Genomic DNA, 21,976 nt, shown 5'->3' with positions numbered 1-21,976 from the left:
TGGAGATCCAAATTATGGAAAGATCCCTTATCCAGAAATAGTGATGGCCAATACCCACGGGACCTGCGGGTTGGCCAGATTTGGGCCAACCTTGGCACATCACTTGTGAGTCGCAGGCAGGTTCGGGTTAAGCTCTTCCACTCACCCTCTCTGCCTGCAACCTAACACTGCCGGATTGGACTTCCGATTTATAGGCGTGCGCCTGACACACTCTGCCCCTTTTGTGATGTCATTGCGGGGAAGGCGCAGGTCTATAAATAGAGGGGAGAATCTGGGACGGGTAGGGTTCAGGTTGGGAGCAGGCAGGTTAGGGTCGGGTGCGGATCAAGGTTTTCTTGACCCAGGCATCACTATCCAGAAAGCCCCTGGTCCTAAGCATTTGGATAATAGGTCCCATACCTATACCTATTCCGTAGCAGTACAGCTGTACTTCCTACTCACATATATACACACAGTAATGAAAGAAAGCTCTGTGCGCAGAATACAATGTAATTTCAGCTGAATGGATTATAAACACTACTTCTGAGTAAGATATAATTTGGATCACAGTGTCATGTCCGAAGTGGTAAAAAGGACTTCAGAGCAATCCAAACTGTCAACTAAACAATGTTCAACTGAGTTCAAAGACTTTAATCAGGGATGTAAAAGTTGTTGCCCTCTAGCCGTTTGCTTTAAAAACTCTCAGCATTCCCAGTCAGTTGCTCTTCAGAGCTGCCTTCAGACCAAGAACCTGTAATTGCTATTACAGGACTTAGGTAGTAATAAGTTTGTAGGTCCCCCTACCCCATTTTATCCTATTGAATTCAATATCCTCACACCAGGTAATGTACTGTACTGTAATTTGAATTAATGGCTTTGCCTTTGCGTTAGAATGCCATTACAGGGGTAGTTCAACTTCAGGTTAACTTTTAGTATGTTATAGAATGGACTATTCTTAGCAACTTTTCAGTTAGTCTTCTTTTTTATTCATTTATTGTTTTTAATAGTTTTTGAATTATTTTCCTTCCTCTTTTGACTCTTTTCAGCTTTCATATGGGGGTCACTGACCCCAGCAGCCAAAGACCTATTGCCCTTTAAAGCTACAATTTTATTGCTATTGTTACTTTTTGTTTCTTATCTTTCTATTTAGGGCCTCCTCTATTCATCTATTCCTCTCTCTTTCAAAATCTTCATTTATTTTACATCAATTTTTATTTTGCACATATTTGTAAATATGCCCCCACTCCTCTAACTGTATTTTTCTTTGTTTATCCAAACAGATCTTCTTTTTCCTATTGACATCTCTTCCGTAAAGAAGGACCATGACTTCTTGGACAGGGATGCAATCGAGGCGCTCTGCAGGTCAGTGCCCAATCTAAATCTGTAATTTTTGGGCCAGGAGGATTCTTACTTGCTAATTTTGCACATGGCTGAAAGGTGTTATGATAAAAAGAAAGATGGTTGTAAAAAGCACTTTGTTTGTGACACGCATGCATTAGTTTAACCGGAAGCTTGAGGTAGGGGTTAAAAAAGGCCACTTTCATTGCCTAATGACTACAAAAATGAACTCAGTCATGTGTTTTAAGTTGTACTCTGTGTGTAAACTCTTCCAAGAATGCTTGAATAGGAATTTAGTTGTCCCATATTGAAACTCACTGACCCCTGTCACAGGGAAGCATACAGAAGTGTCTGGCTTTAGTTCTTACCTAATTAATTACCATCATTAGCTGTAATTCCTTAGTATTTACTTTTAGCCCTTCTTTTGAAGCCAGTGCAAGGGGACAGCAATAGCACCTAGGTCACCACTCCGGCTTACGCACATTGCACATCCACAAGTGATAACAAGGGATGTAGCCTGCAGAACCCTGCTGCTCATTCTTCTAAAGACTTTGATTAGAAGGTTCACATAAGGGATCAGTGAACCAACAAAGATGACTTCATATTCTGATGTGTCCACATCTGCAGTTGGAATTTTGGATTTAGTTGGGGGGTTATTTATGATTGCAGTAAGGTATCTAGGTGCCGGAATTTATACCTGCAAGAGGTGCCAGATAATCACTCCCTTTTGCTGGATGGGTTAGCACCGGCACTTTTCAACAACTTCTGGCTTTTTAAAAGTACCATTAAATACCTCTGCCTTTTTGATTGATTGGGTTAGCACCAGGAATAGTTGTGGCAGATAACCAGATGTCTCAATTCTTCCCTATAGATCTTCACCATGGATTCCATTGCCCATAATATTGCATTTACAGCTGCAAATCCACAGATAATAAAATCTGTCCTCCGTTATAGATAAACTGTTGCTTAAAGGTGGCCATACACAGGCTGATAAAGACTGCCAATGGTACGTCAGCAGTTTATTGGCCTGTGTATGGGGCTCAAAGATGGGCATATCTGGCTGAAAATTCGCCAGATGTTGATCAGGCAAGTTAAAAAATTCCTTGTCCTTGTCCCAACAGCCTGTATCCGGAGGGCCAAATGATTGGGTTATTCTGGTATCGCCCACCTCAGGGCGCCATATTGGGGAAAAATTTGCTTGTTTGGCTTCCTAGGCAAGCTTTAGCATCCACATCTCATCCAATGGCTATCCGGATGGCCAAAATCACATGAATGAAGATGATCATAAAGGATGTCCATACTTAATAAATAAGCCCTGTAATAGTACACGTAAATGCTGAGGTTGTTGGCCCACCGACACTGACTACTGAGGCAACACTTATGAACATTTAGCATAGAAAGTGAACATTTATCTATCTAAAAGCAGACTCTTCTGTATCTGTTTGCAGCTGCAGGGGCAAATGTTTTCAGACTTTTGAAAGCCAGACAGTCTCTCCAAAACTGGACAGCACTTGCCAAATCCGGACTGCCCCATGCAAAAACAGACAGGTCACAACCCTACTGAAGATCCTTTTTGCAGATCAGAGTCATTAGACAAGGTGGGGAAGGCAGCTTTCTGTAACTGGATGGGAGCTGATAAACTAGCCTAGCAGCCCTTCCTTAGCCAGAAAACAGATGCCCAATAGTTTATCAGCCATTTTTTTCTTGGGAAAAAGCTACATCATTAAAGCTTACTGTATATCAGAATATTTGTATCCTTAATATAGAGGTGTTCTCAAGCTATATAATTGTTACAGCTCACATCTTGATAACAATTACATCTTGGTCTTGATTGTCACATCAAAATTATCATGTAAAGTGTTAATCCTGCGTAGGAATGTCACATCTTGCTTCAGAATGCTTAATGTCTGTAGAAACCCTATAATCTATAACCAACCCAGAAGGCGTGTGCTGATCAGAATCCATTTGTGGAGCAAAAGGTGACACCCTTACCCTGGAGTAATGTTTTGCATATACAAAGAGGACAGACGTTTGCTTACTGTTTGACCCATCTGTTTGTTCAACGCTGTTTGTAAAAAAACAAATGCCTTGGTGCTGTTCAATAGTGTTAAATAGAACGGCCTAGTTTAGAGCTGTTCATTATCTACTATGCAGTTTCTTGAGGCTGGAGATTGGTCTTTGGCTGTACAAACATGCTTTGGAATGTCTGGATACGGGAGAGCCTTACATCTTCAGAGCTTCCAATGTTTCCATTAGGAAGGAACACCTACAATATTGCTATGAATAGTATGGCCCATACACCAGTAATGTTGTGCCATTATTTATAAAGTGCTAATCTATATTACTGGCATGAGAGTTCATAGCATTTTTCTGCGCTGAACTGTACTAAGTTTGACTTGGTGAGGGGGGGTTCTCCCTTAAATACAGACAGGGCTCATTTAACTGGGACTTTCCAGACTGCCATGTTACACAAACAACCTTACCAGCATAGGCTTTGACTACAGAGGAAAGTATTTGAAGGAAAATGAATGGAATACAGTCATTTTGTTTTTAGTGGTTAGAAGCATGTTCTTATTTGGACATTTAGGGGGCGATTTATAAAAATATATATTCACGGATGCAAATATACTCGAGAATATTATTGAGAACCACAACGTATGTAATAAAACAACAATTCTTGAAAAGTTGACAGAATAAACTCTGCAAGTAAAAGCTGGCGTGGTTCAATAAAAGTCAATGAGAATTGTCTCTAACAACTTTATTTTCCTGTTAATAAAAAATGTGCCTCATTGAAAATGAATGGAATAATGTGATTCTTGCCAGCATGCAACTTTTTTCTGAGACAAAACGCACATGGTAATATTCTGACTCATATCTTTCTTTAAAGGAGAAGGGAAGGTATAATCACTGGGGGTGGGGTTTGGTGCCAAAAGGTAAGGCTCCCCCCAGTGATTGTAATCCCTTACCAGATACCATAGGCCAGTGCTCCTGTCAGCAGAAAATTGCTCCAGCTTGGGGTACCTAAGTGCCATTGATCCTCTTCCTCCTGTCTTCTTTCTTGATGATCCTGGGGCCCATGCATGCAAAGTACTGTGAAAAAGTCCACTTTTTTTGTAAAAGTTTGGCTTTTAATTGTATTGTGCATTGACAAGTTGTGCTAAGACAGAAAAAGGAAGAGGATCATTCGCTCACAGGTACCCCGGGCTGGTGCAGTTTTCTGCTAAAAGGGGCACTGACCCGTGGTATCAGGTAAGTGACTACAATCACTGGGGGTGCCTAACATTTTGGTACCTCCAGTGATTATACCTTTCTTTCTCTTTTAAATAAGCTAGCATTCGAGAAGAAAAGTCGCGCAAGTTTTGTTGCAGTTATACTTTTTACAAACCCTATATTACATTTCCAAAAAAATTACATTTTAGTTACACCAAGAGAGAATTTGTTAGGCATAGAATAACTAGCATACATTGCCTATGTTCTGAACAACGGTGCTTCTATATTGTGTTGAACTGTAGTTCATGACCATGTAGTTCATGTTTAATTTCTTGATAAGAAATGACGCAGAACCCGAAAGACGTATGTAATGATCTGCTAAAGTCGGCCGACCTTGTCCATAGAGGTCTTTCATTGACATCCAAGTGCTAACTCATGTGTTTGTGTCCTTTTATATGTAGATAAGGTTCCTAACACTACAGCTGCCGGAACTGGTGCCACAATCATATTCTTGTGATTCAACATACATTTCTTTTTCTCCTGTAGGCGACTGAATACTTTAAACAAGTGTGCTGTGATGAAATTAGAAATTAGCCCAAATAGGAAAAGGGTAAGTGTATTTGACTGCTTCTTAAATTTCTTGACTGTGGCCTAATAAATAATGAGTCTTATTTAATAGGTTAGATTTATGTTAGGCAGAGTTGGAGTGGCCTGGCTTTACTTTTGTAAATGGATTCCATACAGCTGCATGGGGGCTAACTAATTAACCCAAGAAATGGAAGGGAGCGCGGGGTAATATATCATCTAGAGAGAAAATATCATGTCCTTTTTTTCTCAGAGCTAAACTCCTTACTAGTTTTTCCCCCTAATGGCAATTACATCTTTGTGATATGAACTTGTGTTTAGTTCTACCTTTCCCTTATTAGATATAATATGATATTCTTTCCATTAAATATAATGGTTTGGAAAAAAAGTTATTGAATTTATATGAAATGTGCACTAAATTATTTGACCCGTTCTAAACTGCATTCCATGATTTCCCTAAGAATCTTAATGAGCTCCTATATAGATAAGGTAATGTGTGTTATTATTTAGGAATGAGGGGTCAAACAAAGAAAGTCTAATTACACAGAAGAAATTAGTTACAATTACTTAAAAGAAAGGCAATATAAATGTTTTAATCTTGACATATAGTTAAATGAAAGTTTCAGATAGTGTTTGGAATCGCTTAATGGCTAGAGTTCAGTAACATTTGTATTTTTCATGTGTATTTGTAAAAGCATTGCGTAGCTGTGCATAGCTAAACACTGCAAATCTCTTGTACCCCTGGTGCTTTTATAGTTAATGATTTGACTTAGTAAATGGGGGGGATGGGGGGTAAAAGTTGTGGTTAAGCATTGTTTTCAAATCCAGTATCCCTTAAGGGGAAATAGTTTGCAAACACCAATGCATGGCCATTAATCCAATTCTCTGTTCATTGTGTCTTTTAAAGTTTTGTGTGTTCTTTTGTTTTTTTTTTAATCCCTTATAATTAAATTATAACTAATTATAATATTAAAATAGGAAGCTTAACTACGGTTTTATTGGCTTTAATTAACTTACTTGGTATAAATAATACAGGGAAACTGATTCAACTGATCAATTTTTGTATCAGGTTTTCCGAAATTTGATTGCATAAAAACCCCCAACATTTAAAACTATTACATTTATTTCTCCAAAGCTTGCCTGTTTACAGGAAAACTCAGTTGGGTGAATTAGTGGAAAAAACAAGTTTGCAACAAAAATCACATTTTCAACTACTTTTTACAACTGTGTTTTAAAAAAAAAAAAATGTAAAAATTAAAATAGCTTAAATGTTGACATCACATATGGCACGTGCCATATAGAAGTTCATCCAGCTTTAATGGCAAATTCTTCAGTTTTTTGTTTTTATCAGAAAGTGGCCATACACAGGCTGATAAAAACGGCTAAGTCCGCAGTGTATAGGTCCCCATACACAGGCCGATTGTAGCTGCCAATATCGAGCTAATGCGGTCCCCGATCCGACTGGATTTTCTAACCTGGCCAATTGATATCTGGCCAATTGATATCTGGCCAATTTCAAGCCAGATATTGCTCGGCCAGGCCCCTCGTTTCTGCCCCTACATGGGCCGATAAGCTGCCGAATCGGTCCAAGGGAATCGAATTGAATTATTATTTTTTTTTACCTACACGCTCCCCGATATCGCCCACCGATAGGTGGGAATATCGGGTGAAGATCCGCTCGCTTGGAGATCTCGCCAAGCGAGCGAATCTCACCGTGTATGGGGACCTTATGTCCCAAGGGCCTGTATCCGGTAAACATGATTCGATCATTTAGCCCTCGGGCTAAACAATCGGATCAAACCAGTATTGCCCACCTCAAGATGGGCATATCGGTGAAGATCCGCTCTTTTGGCGACCTCACGATGTGTATGGCCACCTTAATGTTTATTAGCAGGTTTGAGTATCCACTGTTAGTGGTATTTTCCTTTAAGTAGCTTGTATACCACAATACCAAGAAATTAAAAAAAAAACTATATTGGTTGTGTCCAAATATTGTTTTCAATGTATATATTCTGTAATCTGTAGAGTGAAGAGTCTGATGAAGATGAACCATGTGCAATCAGTGGTAAATGGACATTTCAAAGGGACAGCAAGAGGTGGTCTCGACTGGAAGAATTTGAAGTCTTTCCTCTTACTCAAGGACCAAAAGCTCTACTGTCAGACGCACACCAGCTGGGAAATGCAATCAGCCAGGACAGTATTCTTACTGACCTTAGTGAGCACCAAGATGTAGTATCAATTACCAGTACCAGCAGCGAAAGTCCCAGAGCACACCTTCCCAGTGATGCCAGCACTACAAGAACAAATTCTGTCACCAGCATTTGTTCATCTGGAAATTTTATTGCAAACGATGACTCATTTGGGAGCCTTCCATCGCCAACAGAGCTTTCCACTTTCAATTTCACCTCAAAGGCTAACCAAAAGAACTCAAAGTCTAGAACAAAGAGCCTCCTTAAGAGGATGGAAAGTCTGAAAATCAAAAGCTCTAACAGTAAAAAGAAGTCACATTCCAAACTGGGTCTGATTATTAGTGAACCTATCCTCCAAGAAGCGGTGGATGATGATAAGCTAAAGCAACTTAACTGCGTAGAAATTTCCTCCCTTAATGGCAACCATATCAACGCACCCAAGGTGCGGAAAAGGAGCACATCAAACTCAACTCAAACAAGTAGCAGTAGTAGCCAATCAGACACTAGCAGTGCCGTAAGCACTCCCAGTCCTGTAACAAGGACAAGGAGTTTAAGTGCCTGCCATAAAAGAGTAGGTATGTATTTAGAGGGCTTTGACCCTTTCAATCAGTCAACATTTAGTGATGTCCTCGAACAGAACTATAAAAACCAGAGGACTTTTGGTGAGGATGCTGTGTTTTTTATTCCTGAAGACCACAAACCTGGCACCTTTCCCAAGGCACTTTCAAATGGCAATTTGTCTCCTTCTGACAGTAGCCCCTCTGTCACCTGGAGAACTGGGAGTTTCCATGGACATGACAACCTTAGCTTTAGAAGGGAAAACAGCATCAGCAGCTGCAAAAGTTCGGTTAGCAGCCAGAGACGGAATTCTTGTTGTTCTGAAGGAAGCCGCTTAAGTATTTATGACAATGTACCAGGAACTCTTCTGTATTCCAGTAACAGCGACCTAGCTGATCTGGAAAACGAAGACATCTTTCCAGAACTTGATGATATATTATACCATGTGAAGGGGATGCAAAGGATTGTGAATCAGTGGTCAGAGAAATTTTATGATGAGGGAGATTCTGATTCTGCTTTAGATTCTGTATCTCCCTGCCCTTCCTCCCCCAAGCAGATACACTTGGATATTGACAACGACTGCAATGCTCTTAGTGATCTCGATAGCACAGGAAATTCATTTAATGATTGTGAAGAAGCAACCGTAATCCAGGCGAGGAGAGACTCCGGAGTTGGCGCTTCTCTGACGCGAACTAACAGGTCTGTACTTTTATTTTTTAGTCCTTTTGCTTTGGATCAGTAATTTAGCACAGATATGACCACATATCTGCATTAGCTGAATAACATGGTACCATATACTGTCTGCTTTAACTTTCAATAAACCACTGAGAATTGATATGGTAGCAACTGTTACTTTTGGTGAGGTAATGATGGTAAAATTGTCAGAGAAATGTGGTTTCAACTTGCTTGGAAGAGCTCACTTCCTGCTGAGTATGTGTCTTATCAGCCCCACCCACATCATTTTTTGTGCTTGACTAGAAAAGCTCACTTTCTGTTAAAGATGTGTCTTGTAGTTGCACCCAAGACTCTTCTGCTTCCCTGGAAGAGCTCACTCCCTTATACACGTGTCTTGTAGCCACACCCATTCATTTTACTCAAAATATATATTAATTTGGTTTTAATTATTGCCTTGTAACCTTATGCATATGCTTGAGCAGTTTGGTCATTGAGTAAGTAAGGAGGAAAAGTGCTGTACAATGATATAATTAATACATTGGTTAATTGTATTATGTCTTGTAGAGAAGTTGCCTCCATTGAAGGGGAGGTAGAGTTTAACACATTTATTTGTGTGCAGTTGGTGAGCATTTTTCTTTCTATTATACACAGACACCGGTTCAGATGGCACAGCTTCCAGAGCTCCCACCGTCCCAGTTTAAGTTCTGCTTCATTGCAGATGAACTGCCAGTCCGTGACTCAGATCAACTTGCTTCAGAAGTATTCCCTCTTAAAGCTAACGGCTCTCCTGGAAAAATATACCCCTTCCAACAAGCACGGGTTCAGCTGGTAAGTCACCAGAAATCTATATTTGGGTCAACTTCCTGGTGTAGAGCTTGTTAGACTCTATAAATGGTGCTGTTTTTTATTTTCATACTAGTATTTGTAACCCTTTTTGATGTCCCAGTTTGAGGGCTGGTTGGAGATAATCAGCAAGTACTGCACTCCAAAAGTAGGCCAATCCCAGACTATACTGCTTTTGTGCCCTTGATTTATAAATTACTACTGATAATATATGCTTATTTTAGGCAAAAGATTAAAAAATTGTCTACAAACATCAGAACAGATAAACACACACATAATAACACTTAGAATGTAAGCTCTATGAACCAGGGGCAAATATGTATATATAAATGCTCTGATAAATATAACTGAACTGAGGGCGGCTACCAGAAACTTTATAAAAGAAAGAAATGTTTATTGAATTTGCATAGCTTTGATTGGAGGAAAGATATAGTTCTAATACAAGCTGTGTAGACTGGTTGTATATTATTCATAGCTTTGCTTTGGGCTGATCTGTAAATATAACCAACAAGACTTGCATAGTCGTTCATGCACATAATTGCAGATTTGTTTTGTTGCCAGCTGCTATAGTTTGCTCAGATGTACATAAACAATGCACATTACAAGTATATATCATCTCCATATTCATCCTCACCACAAGAATCCCCGAACACACAGCATCAAAGCCTCCCAATTCAAAGCAGCTATTATCTCTGTTCTGGAAAATGTGTATGTTGTTTGTTGTAAACACTGGAACGGGTGCTGACTGATCACGCCTGAATGCTTCACATTCTCTATGGATTTTGTCATCATTTTCTGCTCTTGCTTCTCCCTGTGCATGACCATAGTTCAGATGGACTTATATCTGTAAAGAGTCCATATTTCATCTTCTAAAGCTGTGTTAAACATTTGTCCCTTCACTTTTGGTGAACTACAACTTTCAGCATGGTTTGTCAACCAATGACAGTCTTAAAGTGCAGTGAGCTGTAGTTAGTGACAGATGGAAGGCCACACATCATACTTGGTATGCGCCCAATCCATGTATGTCTTTCATACTTGACTGTGATGTCCAATAAAGAGAGTTCAAATGTTCACACATTTGTCGCAGCGCCCATATAATATATACAGATAAACTGAGCCCCTACTTTATAATATAAGGATATTAAAAGTCATAAAGAGATCTATAAATGTATAAGGGCACAGAGCTGCTGGCTTAGTGCCTTTGCAAAGGACATGGATCTTCCACATGACTTCTTATATCCTTATATTACTATAGTATTTATAGTAGGGGTTCAGTGTTGTAACACACAGCTTTCAACGTGACAAATACCTATCGCCTACTTTCCCCCAGCACCAGCATGAAAACAATATTAGGGGTAAGCAGCCTGATCCCTCCTGATGCTGTTTATTTCAATGTATTTCTGTGTTTGTAGCAACAGAAGTGGATTTCTGGGTGTATGTATGTATATATTTATTTATAAAGCGCTACTTATGTACGCAGCGCTGTACAGTAGAATACACTAAACAAACAGGGGGTTATTAAGATAATAGAAAAATACAAAGTATTACAATAAACACAAATAAATAAAAGATATAGTTACAATAAGATAAGAGTCAAAGACACAAGAGGATGAAGGTCCCTGCCCCGTAGAGCTAATCAAGCTGTCTCACTATAACATTAGCTGTTTGCTTGTTTATAGATTTGAGATTTCATGCATTGTATTCTTACCTAGAAAGAGCCAGTAGAATATCTGGGTTTGAGTGGATACAATGCCTAAGCACTGGTTGGTATATGCAGTTCTGCAGTGTGATAGTTGGCTGATGTGGGTAAAAAATATCCTTTCCTATTAAGTTGAGATTTTGTATTTGCCCAATTCTGAATCCTTTAGATGAATATGTGACTTTTCTCCTTGTTTAGAAGTCAGTTCTACAGAATTGTTCCTTTGTGGATTTTGTTTCCTCACTCGCTTCCATCTGCCTTTCACTTTTAAATCAGTCATTTGTAGATGTGGTGTTTCTGGCCGGCGGCATTCAGTGCTTTACATGAGATCCCTGCTGGTGCGCATACTGCTGGCTGGCAGATCTTCCTTTGGCCCTTTGTTAGCAACACATCTCCCTGCACAAAACCTCCTTTGTAATCCCAGCTACTTTATTCTAGATAAAGAGAACAGGGTAAAAAGTCACACTATTAGGGGGTCACCACCTACACAATTTATTGACTTTCTTTTCTGTTCTGGCAAAGGCTTAATTATTCCGCTCAGTAAATTTGTTAATAGGCCAATATTGGGTTCTGTTTATTTTGTTGGCACAAGTCCCTGTACAGTATATATAAAACATTCTGAGAGTCAATGGGAAATACACCACCATTGTAACAATTTATTTTCCCTTAACAAAAACAAAACAAAAACAGCAACCTATCAGGGCAAAGCTGATTGTACACTTAGGGGTTAAATTGCATTAGCCCAGGTGTAGTAACCCATAGCAACCAATCAGCAGGAAGCACTTACAGTTCACCTGTTTAAATACAAACATCTTATTGGTTGCTGTACCTAGGTAAACTTTTATTACATATGGGGGTATCGCATTTCTTCTCTAAAAATTATAATTTATTCCACTATTTTGGCCACTAGGTTTGCTGTTCTATTGATTCCTATGGAGATGACTCTTGTATTCTATATCTATTTAAGGAATCGGAGGAGCTTACAGTAGTCTCTCACTCTCAAGGGGATTCTAGTGGTGGAACCGTAAAGCTGGCCATACACGTGGCGATCTGACGATGTTTCGTGCGACCATCGGTCGCACGAAACATCGTCAGATCCGCCACACACAGTCAGGGCTGAAACAGCAGATAAGGAGGTAGAAACAATAGGATTTCTACCTCCTTCTGCCGATTCAGCCCTGACGGCAGATTTTGGTCAGGCGCCTTCTATGGCGCCCGATCAAAATTTTCTAACCTGGCCGATCGGCGAGTCGTCCGATATCAGCAGCTTCCTGCGATATCCGTCGACTCGCCGACATGCCATACACGCACCGAATATCGTACGAAATGAGGTTTCGTACGATAGTATTGGTGCGTGTATGGCCAGCTTAAGGCTTATTTGTTACAATTCCTATTTAATATTTTATATTACACTAATTATTGATTATTTTTCATGTTTTTTATTCGAATAGGGCCGTGCCAAAATTTATGAAACGCGTGAAAGTTCCAGACTACAAGGACCGAAACGTGTTTGGCGTTCCTCTTGCAATAAATGTACAGCGCACTGGTCAGCCATTGCCACAAAGCATCCAGCTGGCCATGCGTTACCTACGTAGTCAGTGCTTGGATCAGGTTGGTATTCTCACTCGCAGTGCCGCACACTTATCTTTCTGCGTGTGTTGCACTCCGTACTTAACTTTTTATTTTTTTACTTTCCTCTCGCATTATAAAGGTGGGGCTTTTCAGAAAATCAGGCGTCAAGTCCAGAATCCTGGCTTTGCGGGAGATAAGTGAAAATAACAACGACAGCTTGACCTACGAGGGACAGTCTGCATATGATGTGGCGGACATGTTAAAGCAGTATTTCAGAGACCTGCCAGAGCCACTTTTAACCAGCAAGCTTTCCGAAACTTTCCTGCAAATCTACCAGTGTAAGTTCATATTCTCCTTTAAAGGGTTTAGAGAGCCGGGATTTGTAAGAGGAATGCAGAAGAGCTGCTCTGTCCCCCCTAAGCCCCTTGCTTAGACTAGCTAAACTACATGCTTAAGATTCTGTTTTTTATAAGGAGACTAAAGCCCAGTTAGATTTTGCCTGGAAATGATTTACCACAGACAAGGTGTTAGTGTTCCAGATCATTGGTATCACCAGCCCTGTGAAAGTGATGGTCGCCGAGACAGCTGGTGATCTGTAGTATTGCAGCCTTCCATTAATTGGGGGCCATTCAAGTCCAGGATTACTGGTTTGACAGTATACTTCTCAACTCTCTTGGTACTCCATCTATTTTTTTTTTTTTTTTTTTTCCCCTCTGTGCTTATTTTTGTCATTGCGCTTCACTGGATCATGTAATTTGTGCTTGAAACATTTTTGGCTATTGATTGATACAGAGTGTTTATTGTTAAAGCTGTTTGGCCTGAAAGTATTGGCTTGAAAGCCCTTATTGAAAACAGAAGTGTTCTGGTCAATGTCCATGTTGAGGCTTATGGAAACCAGAGGTGTCTGTTGTGCTCTGTAACCATAGAGCTAGTGATTCAGGTTTCCACGTGCATTTGTCAGAGGCCGGCGTTTTTCCATGATTTTATTCTTATTCATGCTTTAGAGAAGAACGTATTTGCATTAGTAAGCCTATTAGTTACTTTACAGACGTGAAGTATGGGAAGCAGAGCTTTCTCCTTTGCTCTCCAGTTAATCTCTTTAGCTCCTGTGACTGATGGCCTTAATGCCAAAGATCTTTCCTCTCTTACTTTTTTCCATCTGTCTTCCCATGGTTCCCTTCTATTTGTATATGTTAAATGGGGTACTGTACCTCTATTTGAACAGTATGGGCAATGTAAAGAGCTTATTCTATCATTTTTAATGAGCCACTTACAGTAAAGGGGTGGTTTGCCTTTTAAGTTAATTTCTAGTATGGTATAGAATGCCCGACATCCAGCAACTTTGCAATTGATTTTCATTATTTTATTTTTTTTATAGTTTTTAAATTATTTGCCTTTCTCTTCTGCCTCTTCCCAGCTTGCAAATGGGGCTCTACAACTTTATTATTATTGTTACTTTGCATTACTTATCTTTCTATGCAGGCCCTTTACTATTCATATTCCCATCACTTGTTTAAACCACTGCCTGGGTGCTAGGTTAAATAAGACCCTAGCACCCAGATAGCTGCTAAAATACCAAATGGAGAGCTGCTGAACAAAAAGCTAAATAACTGAAAAACCATCAGAAATAAAAAATGAAGACCAATTGCAAATTGCCTCCGAATATCAACGTCTACATCATTATAAAAGTTAATTTAAGGTGAACTACCCCTTTAAGCATTTTTTGTACGATACCTACCTCTCCGTTTCTTCTCCGGATCAAAGTAGAAGGGTTTGCAACCCTTAAAAACATTTTTGGATCTTCTATAGCCCTGGGCCCCCAATCGGTCTTTATTATGACAAACTTGGTTCTTGATAAGAATCAAAAAAAAACTTTTTTACACACTAAAACAGTAGGAGCAGCTCAGCCCCTGTAGACAAGGTAGTATGGCACAACAAGCACTTATTAGGGCCAGTGGGGACATCAAGCCTGTGGTCTTCCACCTGTGAAACTCTCACCATCCTCGGCTGGCTCAAAGAATTCACAACAGTAAAAATCTTAGAATTTGGTATTCCTGCACTGAGAACTGGTGTACACTTTATACTGTTAATTTTTTTTGTTTCCTGACTGGTGTCTGTTGTTCTGCGCAGATGTCCCCAAGGAGCAGCGCCTGCAGGCAATCAAGGCGGCCATTATGCTGTTGCCTGATGAAAACAGGGAAGTCCTGCAAACCCTTTTATACTTCCTGAGTGATGTTGCAGCAGCTGTAGATGAGAACCAGATGACCCCCACCAACCTCGCTGTCTGCTTGGCTCCTTCCTTGTTCCACCTTAACACCTTGAAAAGAGAGAACTCCTCTCCCAGGTACTTAGACATGTTGTAGCATGCTGAGCTTGAACTGTAGAACAGTAAATAAAGATCAATGCTGGTCAGTGTTCAATCTGCTGTAGTCTGATTTACCATATTCTACATGTTCAGAACTAGGGTGCACTGAATTCACTATTTTAGGATCCAGACAAACCCTGAATCCTTTGTGAAATATTCAGCCAAATACAGAACCAAATCCAAATCTTAATTTGCTTATGCACATTAGAAAAAGGAAGGGTTAAAGAGAACCGTACACTTGCCGTGCGGTGAAAAAATGTCAACTTCTGTGATATAACAAAAAGTCACATGATTTTAAGGATTAGGTTCAGTCAAGGGCATGGGTTCGACCGAATCCTGCTAAAAAAGGCCAAAACCCAAACCGAATCCTAATTCGGTGCATCCCTACTATGCACTCCATAGGCCATTGAAATACTCCCTAATAAGGAGCATAAGAAGCTCATGGAATATAAATGAATATTTGTCTGTTATCCAGATCCAGATTCAAAGCTGTTAAACCCAACACTTTAAGCAGTCTGTTATCCATATAAAACGGTGTTGACCATCCTACTCAACAGAGAGTGGCAGTGACATATGCCTCATCCAATATTTTCATTCTCTTTCCATAAGAAAGTATTTCAGTTTAAGATATCACATTTGGATCTCGTTAAGCTGATCCAGCAACCATTTAAAAAAGAACAAATACAAACATTTCCAGATTGGCTAAAAGTTAATCCCAAAATGAACTGCCATTTAAGAACCTCCCACCTACCATAGAATAACTTCCAAGTAGCATTTGGCTTGTTCGAGGAATAAGACCTGCCATGGCCTGCACGGTGTAACCTTTGCTTATGTTCTCATTTTACTCCAGGGTTATGCACAGAAAGCAGAGTCTAGGAAAGCCTGATCAGAAGGACCTGAATGAAAACCTTGCTGCCACTCAGGGTTTGGCTCACATGATTGCCGAGTGCAAGAAACTTTTCAAGGTCAGATTGTGTTAACGTGGTTCACTCATTTGTGTAAGCGCTTTGCGATGTTTCCTAGATCTCAGCCTCTGGGCTATTCCGTATTTTATTACTTCTTGTAAGTCTTAGTCCTTTCATGGTACCAGCACCAGTTATGTAATGGTTTAAACCTCCAGGATTAGGCTCGTTCTAGCATATGTTGCATATTTCCCCAGCATTGACACGGTCAATTAATTTGGATTTACTGCTAATAATAACAATGTCGCATAACGGTTAATACCCATTCTTTGCTATAAATACAGTAAATCGCTAAAACAACTGGTTTATTGTTCATCTGAAATCTCACATTTTGCTCTTTTTTTCATTCCCTAGATTCCTGAAGAAATGAGCAAGTGCCGTAATTCATACATGGAGCACGACCTGAGACCCGTGTGCCTGGAGGAGCTTGTTAATGGCAATGCAGAGGGGCTGTGTGACTATCAGTCGTACCTTCAAGAGAACATTGACGTCTTGCTCAAGGATGCTAAAGACAAATTCAAAGGCTGGGTCAACTGTTCGACATCAGAGCAAGCAGATCTCTCTTACAAAAAGGTGAATTGATGTTTGGAAGCCACAGGGCTGTAGTTACATGACAGGGGAAACCATGGCAATGTAGAATGAAATTGCAGTCCTCAGACTGTTGTAAACCTGTCACAATGAGTTCCCATTCTCCCCCATCCCATTGCAGCTTGGGGTCTGCAAGTTGGACATCTCTGATGTAGATGAATTTATCCGGATTGTTGTATAAATAAGTCCTTTTCTCTTGTTACTTTTTAACCCCAAGTAAATATGCATTAAGACCAAATGAGACAGCAGGCTGGGTAATCATCCATCCTTTTATGGCTCTTTAATCTCACAGCATATTGCACTTCAGAAGCTAGAAAAAAAATGTATTGTGCTTTGACTGGATCACCTAGCTTTTTTGGGGCCCAATAACACTGATAAGGCCCTTGGCAGGCACAGAGGAAGCTTTGCATTTAAGAACCTTCTAATGCTCTTACTAAGCTACATGGGGCATTAGGTTGCTGGAAGAAAAAATGAATTCTCATTGCCAACCATATATTATATTCCAGGTGTGCGAAGGCCCTCCTCTTCGATTGTGGAAAGCCACCGTTGACATCCCTGCTCAGCCAGAAGATGTTCTTCACCGCTTGCTGAGAGAGCAGCACCTGTGGGATGAAGATCTCCTGGATTCCAAAGTTATTGAGAGTTTGGATGACCAGACTGATATTTATCAATATGTGCAAAATTACATGGCGCCCCATCCAGCCAGGGACTTTGTTGTATTAAGGTGCGTATTCCTAAACCAAACCAGTGTGGAAGAACATGTAGAGAAAGTGTTGTCCATGTTAAATCCAATATATTTTCTAATGTAAACGCAGTTTGTAATATTGTTGTTGTTCTTCACTACCCCACTGTTAGACTTTTTTTTAAAATTTTATCTTTACTACTTGCAAAATTCTTCTTTTCAGTGCTTCAACCTTAAAACTCTATTTCCCCACAGAACATGGAGAACCAACTTAGCGAAAGGCGCTTGTGTTCTTTCGTGCACTTCAGTGGATCACGATCGTGCTCCTCAGCTCGGCGTCAGAGTAAATGTTCTCATGTCCAGATACCTCATTGAACCAGGCAGTTCGGGAAAATCCAAGCTCACATACCTGTGCAGAGCTGATTTGAGGTAATAACCAGGAAAGAAGCAAAACACTTTTAGTATGTTCAGTGCAAATTTTGCACCAGATCTAAGAACCCATAGCAACCAATAAAATATTTGCTTTAAAATTGGTGAATAATAAATAACTACATGTTGTAATGGTCACATTGTATTATTAGTCTTGGTGTAACTTTTGCTCCTTTTTAAATGTAACTCTTTGTATTACATAACATATGGTTTTCCAGCGTAAGGCCTTCAGGCCAGATGTAGCCTCCAAAAGGAGCTCCTGCATGCTTGTGTATGAGCAGATACATTTCTGGCAGAGAAGAATTTTGGGCCAAGCTGCCAATTCAAGTGATGATATGCTCCCTGAACGATATCTGATTGGGGCTTATTGATCCAGCTGGGTACAAAAATGGGGCATCCAAGGAAAACAGTGGTCTCCTCAGTACCCTAAATCAGGACGGCTGTCCAGCTGAAGGCCTGTGGGCTGGATGTGACCCTCCAAAGGATTCTTTTGGCCCTCAGTCTGCTCAGAGGCTCCATTAACTTCACTGTATGACATCATTTCAAATGAATTTGCCCCCCCCCCCCTCAGCATACTGTATGAGATATTATTGGCCCGCTACATGTAATAAGTTGGACAGCACTGCCCTAGAAGATAAAATGTAAATGTAATGTAAATTTATTAGCTGTGGAATTTAAATCCTGCAAAAAGCTACATTGAGGTCTCAAGATCCACTCAGTCCATGCACAACTTTGCCAGCAGCAGCAAAAACATTTTTTATGTTTATATTCTAATAATTAAAGGACAAGGAAAGGCAAAGTCACTTGGGGGTGCCAAAATGTTAGGCACCCCCAAGTGACTTTAATCGCTTACCTTGTACCCCAGGCTGGTGCCCCTGTTAGGAGAAAACAGCACCAGCCCAGGGTACCTGCAGTGATGCGCTTCCTACTTCCACCTTCGTTTTGGAACGACTAAAGACAGGCGCATTTTTCTCAAATAAAGATCATTTTTAATATTGTCTTTTTGTTCTGTTCTTTTAGGGGCCATATGCCAGAGTGGTACAATAAGGTTTTTGGGCACGTGTGCGCAGCTGAAGTTGTAAGGATCAGAGACTCTTTTATGAACCAACAATCAGAAAGCAAAGATGGAAAGTCCAGGTGACGTGCCAGCCTGCAGTACAATAAGGTCTGAGAAAGTGGAAGTGATCCTGATGGCCATTCATCACGTGTCCTGGGAGACACAGTGGACCCCCAGTTGTTGGACTTAGCAAGTTGTTTGGGCGCTGACTGTATCTTTATATAAAGCTGCTTCCTGGCTCTTGTGCCTGTTCTATTCCCCAGGACCTGTCCGTGCACAACAAGCTGTATGTTTCTTGCATACGGATTCGCGCTGCTTCTGAGAAGCAAACTGACTGTCAGAAACCTCCGTTGTGCAAACCGTACAATACCATCACCTTCCCTTTTTGCATGCCATTATATCACGGGACTGGTGTATCCACTGGAATAATTGGTACTTCTACTTATTGTTGTTATTTGTTTTTATGCCGAAAAGAAAGATTTGCACAGAGAAAATGTGTGAATGTGTGTTGTTCTAATGAATGAAGTCAGTCTCAGTGTCTGGTACACTGATAGACAGCTGTACTGGTTTTAATCTCAGGTTCATGTTGTTAATTTGTCAGACTTTGCTAATGGGTCCATCTTTGCTGAGGAGAAAGGCTGAATTGGCTACAGCCGTGGGCAACTGCTGTCCTCCAAATGCTGCGGAAGTACAACTTTCTATCTAGGAAAGTATTAGTCCAACAGTATCTGGGTGGCCTTCAGTTGAATTAGAACAGGTGACTGTCGGATCCAAATGCTGCTAAATTGTCACCAAATGCAAAATGTTCATGTAAACATTTGTCACCTGTGACACCAGTACTGTGTGTACTTGCCTAACTGCACTGTGCGGAGCTCAGCACCCATTGCCCAGAAGGAGAAAAATAGCACATTGATCCTCCCCCGTCTCCATTAAATATATCCTCAGTTCCCTGAGCATTTATTCCTGCAGCAGTTCTGACCCCCAAATGTACATTTTCTGTATCTTGGCCACATGCCTTCTTACGTTCATATTATGGCTATGTGGAGAGGCCATCATTCTGTAGGCATCGTTAAGCATATTTACCCTTCTGGTTTTATTTTTCTTTTGCATTTGTTTTCTTCTGATCCCTTTTACAGCATACACAGAGAAGAACCCTCTTCTTGGTATTTAGCTTTATCTACTTCCTTCCTGTCCATAAAACCAGCAGCCTGGTCATGTTTTATGACTGAGATTCCAGCCTGAGACACAGCAAACTCAACAGCCTGACAGCAGAGGAATGCTTTTATTCGCTGCAGTGTTATATGGATAGGTGAACACTTGCATAAAAGGGCTGGTTGAAGCCACAAAAGCAGAGCCAGCAAACCCAGAGCATGCTGAAATTATATAACTTTAGTTTATTTTTTTTAAATTCTCTGTAAAAGAAACTACATGGAACTGTATTTAATCCTAGATACAATTTTAAATAGGATAAACAAAACAATAGTACATTTATGCGAGGATAGTATCCATTGAATGACAATCCGATACCTATTCATTAGCCGAACATAAATATTTACCGTAGTGTTAATATAGTATAGGGCTGGGAAACTCACAGGGGGGACAAGGTGCCTCAAGAGGCAACGTTAATAAATAAGTGTTTACATTGTTAACAACTGGTTTAAAAAGCAGCTTTTCCTGCTTCTCAAGCTGAGCCTAGCTTAGTCAAGTTAAGCCTAGCTACTGACAATCATGTATTTAAGCTAAAGCCAATGCTGAGATCTATACTGGCATCATTCAATGAAAAATAGTTCATAGTCTTTTTGTAGAGCATTTTGGATTATGACCTTAGGCTGATGGGTGAATTTGGGAAAATCCATCCAAAGGTGCCATTACCACCTGTGATTGGTTTTACTGGAAATCGCCTGTTATTGGTAGAGACTGCTTGTGAGAGGCAGTTTCCATTATAGTGGCAAAAAAGGCTTCAGGTGTAGAGCATATACCCCATGTATTATCAGCTAGTATGTGTCCACTTGTCATGCCTAGCCCTCTAGGGGCAACCATATAACCGGACTCTTGCAGTTCTAAATTAAATAGGCGTCATACAGACCTATGGTAAAAATAAAAAAGTTCTGATGGGAAATCTTGTCTGGGGCCAATCAGGAGATCCTCCGTTATCCTGCCAGGCTAGTCTTTCCCTGTCCATTTGTTTTCTACTATACATGATAGGTGCAAAGGGAGGAGGCCATGCTGAGGGAGAGTGTACTTTATAGCTGTGTCCCAATCTAGTCCAAAGGCTGCAGCAACATAAAGGCCCAGCCTGCAGCATTCCAGACCCTTATTAAGCTTTGGCCCTTGGGAATTCTGGGAGCTGCCATTCAGAAACCATTAAAGTGCAGGAAAAACTAAGCAGTTATTTTAGGTGTAGAGTACTTTTGGCTCAAGCAAAGGGCAAGTATGGGGCTTTCTGTAAGTAAATTAACTGTATGCAGACTGCAAGCGAATCATTTGTGAATGAGAGTTTATAAAAGTTATTTTTATGTTACCGTTGTCAGTATTATTTGAAATGCATTTTCATGAAGATTTTTCTTTTGTAATAAGTAAAAATATAGTGTTTCATTATCAGTGTTTCCATATATATTGTTAAATATATATATATATATATATATTATCATTGTATATTCAGTTTATTCCTCGACTGTACAAATGCTTTTCTGTATATACCACTTTAATGTAAACTTATTATGTGTATTGTTCTACATAGAGAAAGCATGTCAAAAGTCATTATTTAAAATATACATGTATTTATACCTCAGATATTTTTTTTATATCTGGATGCATTCCCTCATAATTTTTTTTTTTAATATGCTACATGTTATATTCATTAAAAAGAGCATAGTACATAGATTTATAACGTCTGTATATGTCTACAAAGTATAGTCAAGTGCACTATTAAATGTGTCAAATGAAATTACTCACTCTGGCTTTATTGTTCTTTGGTTTATATGCATTTGTGGGGCGTTTATTTGTGGCCAACTGACTTGTAAGGAGCCTGTAAGTGAAGGTTGGAGGACTCCTATAATCAAATAAGATGACTTAATGACCTATCATGAACTGGATTGTTCTCTACATCTTGCTGAAGTGAAACCCACTGTAGTATCACCTCCATTGTTTTTATAAAGGATAACTAAAAGTTATAAAAGTATATGGCTAGAAATACATAGTTGCTTTACATAGTGATCTTCCTGTTCAAGCAAAGCGAGGCAGAG

The 21,976-nt window shown here is 40.0% G+C and overlaps 1 protein-coding gene across 2 annotated transcripts in view; it reads left to right on the top strand.

Moving 5' to 3' along the window:
• The window catches only part of dlc1 (DLC1 Rho GTPase activating protein), a 112,796-nt gene extending 91,115 nt beyond the window's left edge, over nt 1-21,681 (top strand). For both annotated transcript variants that reach the window (XM_031895414.1, XM_031895415.1), the window contains exons 3-14: nt 1,260-1,341; nt 5,074-5,137; nt 7,138-8,558; nt 9,186-9,362; nt 12,528-12,687; nt 12,788-12,986; nt 14,779-14,992; nt 15,864-15,978; nt 16,330-16,548; nt 17,070-17,287; nt 17,501-17,674; nt 18,695-21,681. In XM_031895414.1, the coding sequence (XP_031751274.1) occupies nt 1,260-1,341; nt 5,074-5,137; nt 7,138-8,558; nt 9,186-9,362; nt 12,528-12,687; nt 12,788-12,986; nt 14,779-14,992; nt 15,864-15,978; nt 16,330-16,548; nt 17,070-17,287; nt 17,501-17,674; nt 18,695-18,815 (3,164 nt within the window). In that variant the 3' untranslated portion in view covers nt 18,816-21,681. The remainder of the gene's footprint in view (nt 1-1,259; nt 1,342-5,073; nt 5,138-7,137; nt 8,559-9,185; nt 9,363-12,527; nt 12,688-12,787; nt 12,987-14,778; nt 14,993-15,863; nt 15,979-16,329; nt 16,549-17,069; nt 17,288-17,500; nt 17,675-18,694) is intronic.
• The last annotated feature ends 295 nt before the right edge of the window (nt 21,682-21,976 follow it).

Source organism: Xenopus tropicalis, chromosome 1, assembly GCF_000004195.4.
Source record: "Xenopus tropicalis strain Nigerian chromosome 1, UCB_Xtro_10.0, whole genome shotgun sequence".
Taxonomy (NCBI): Eukaryota; Metazoa; Chordata; class Amphibia; order Anura; family Pipidae; genus Xenopus; species Xenopus tropicalis.
This window is presented reverse-complemented; position numbering and strand designations above follow the sequence as displayed.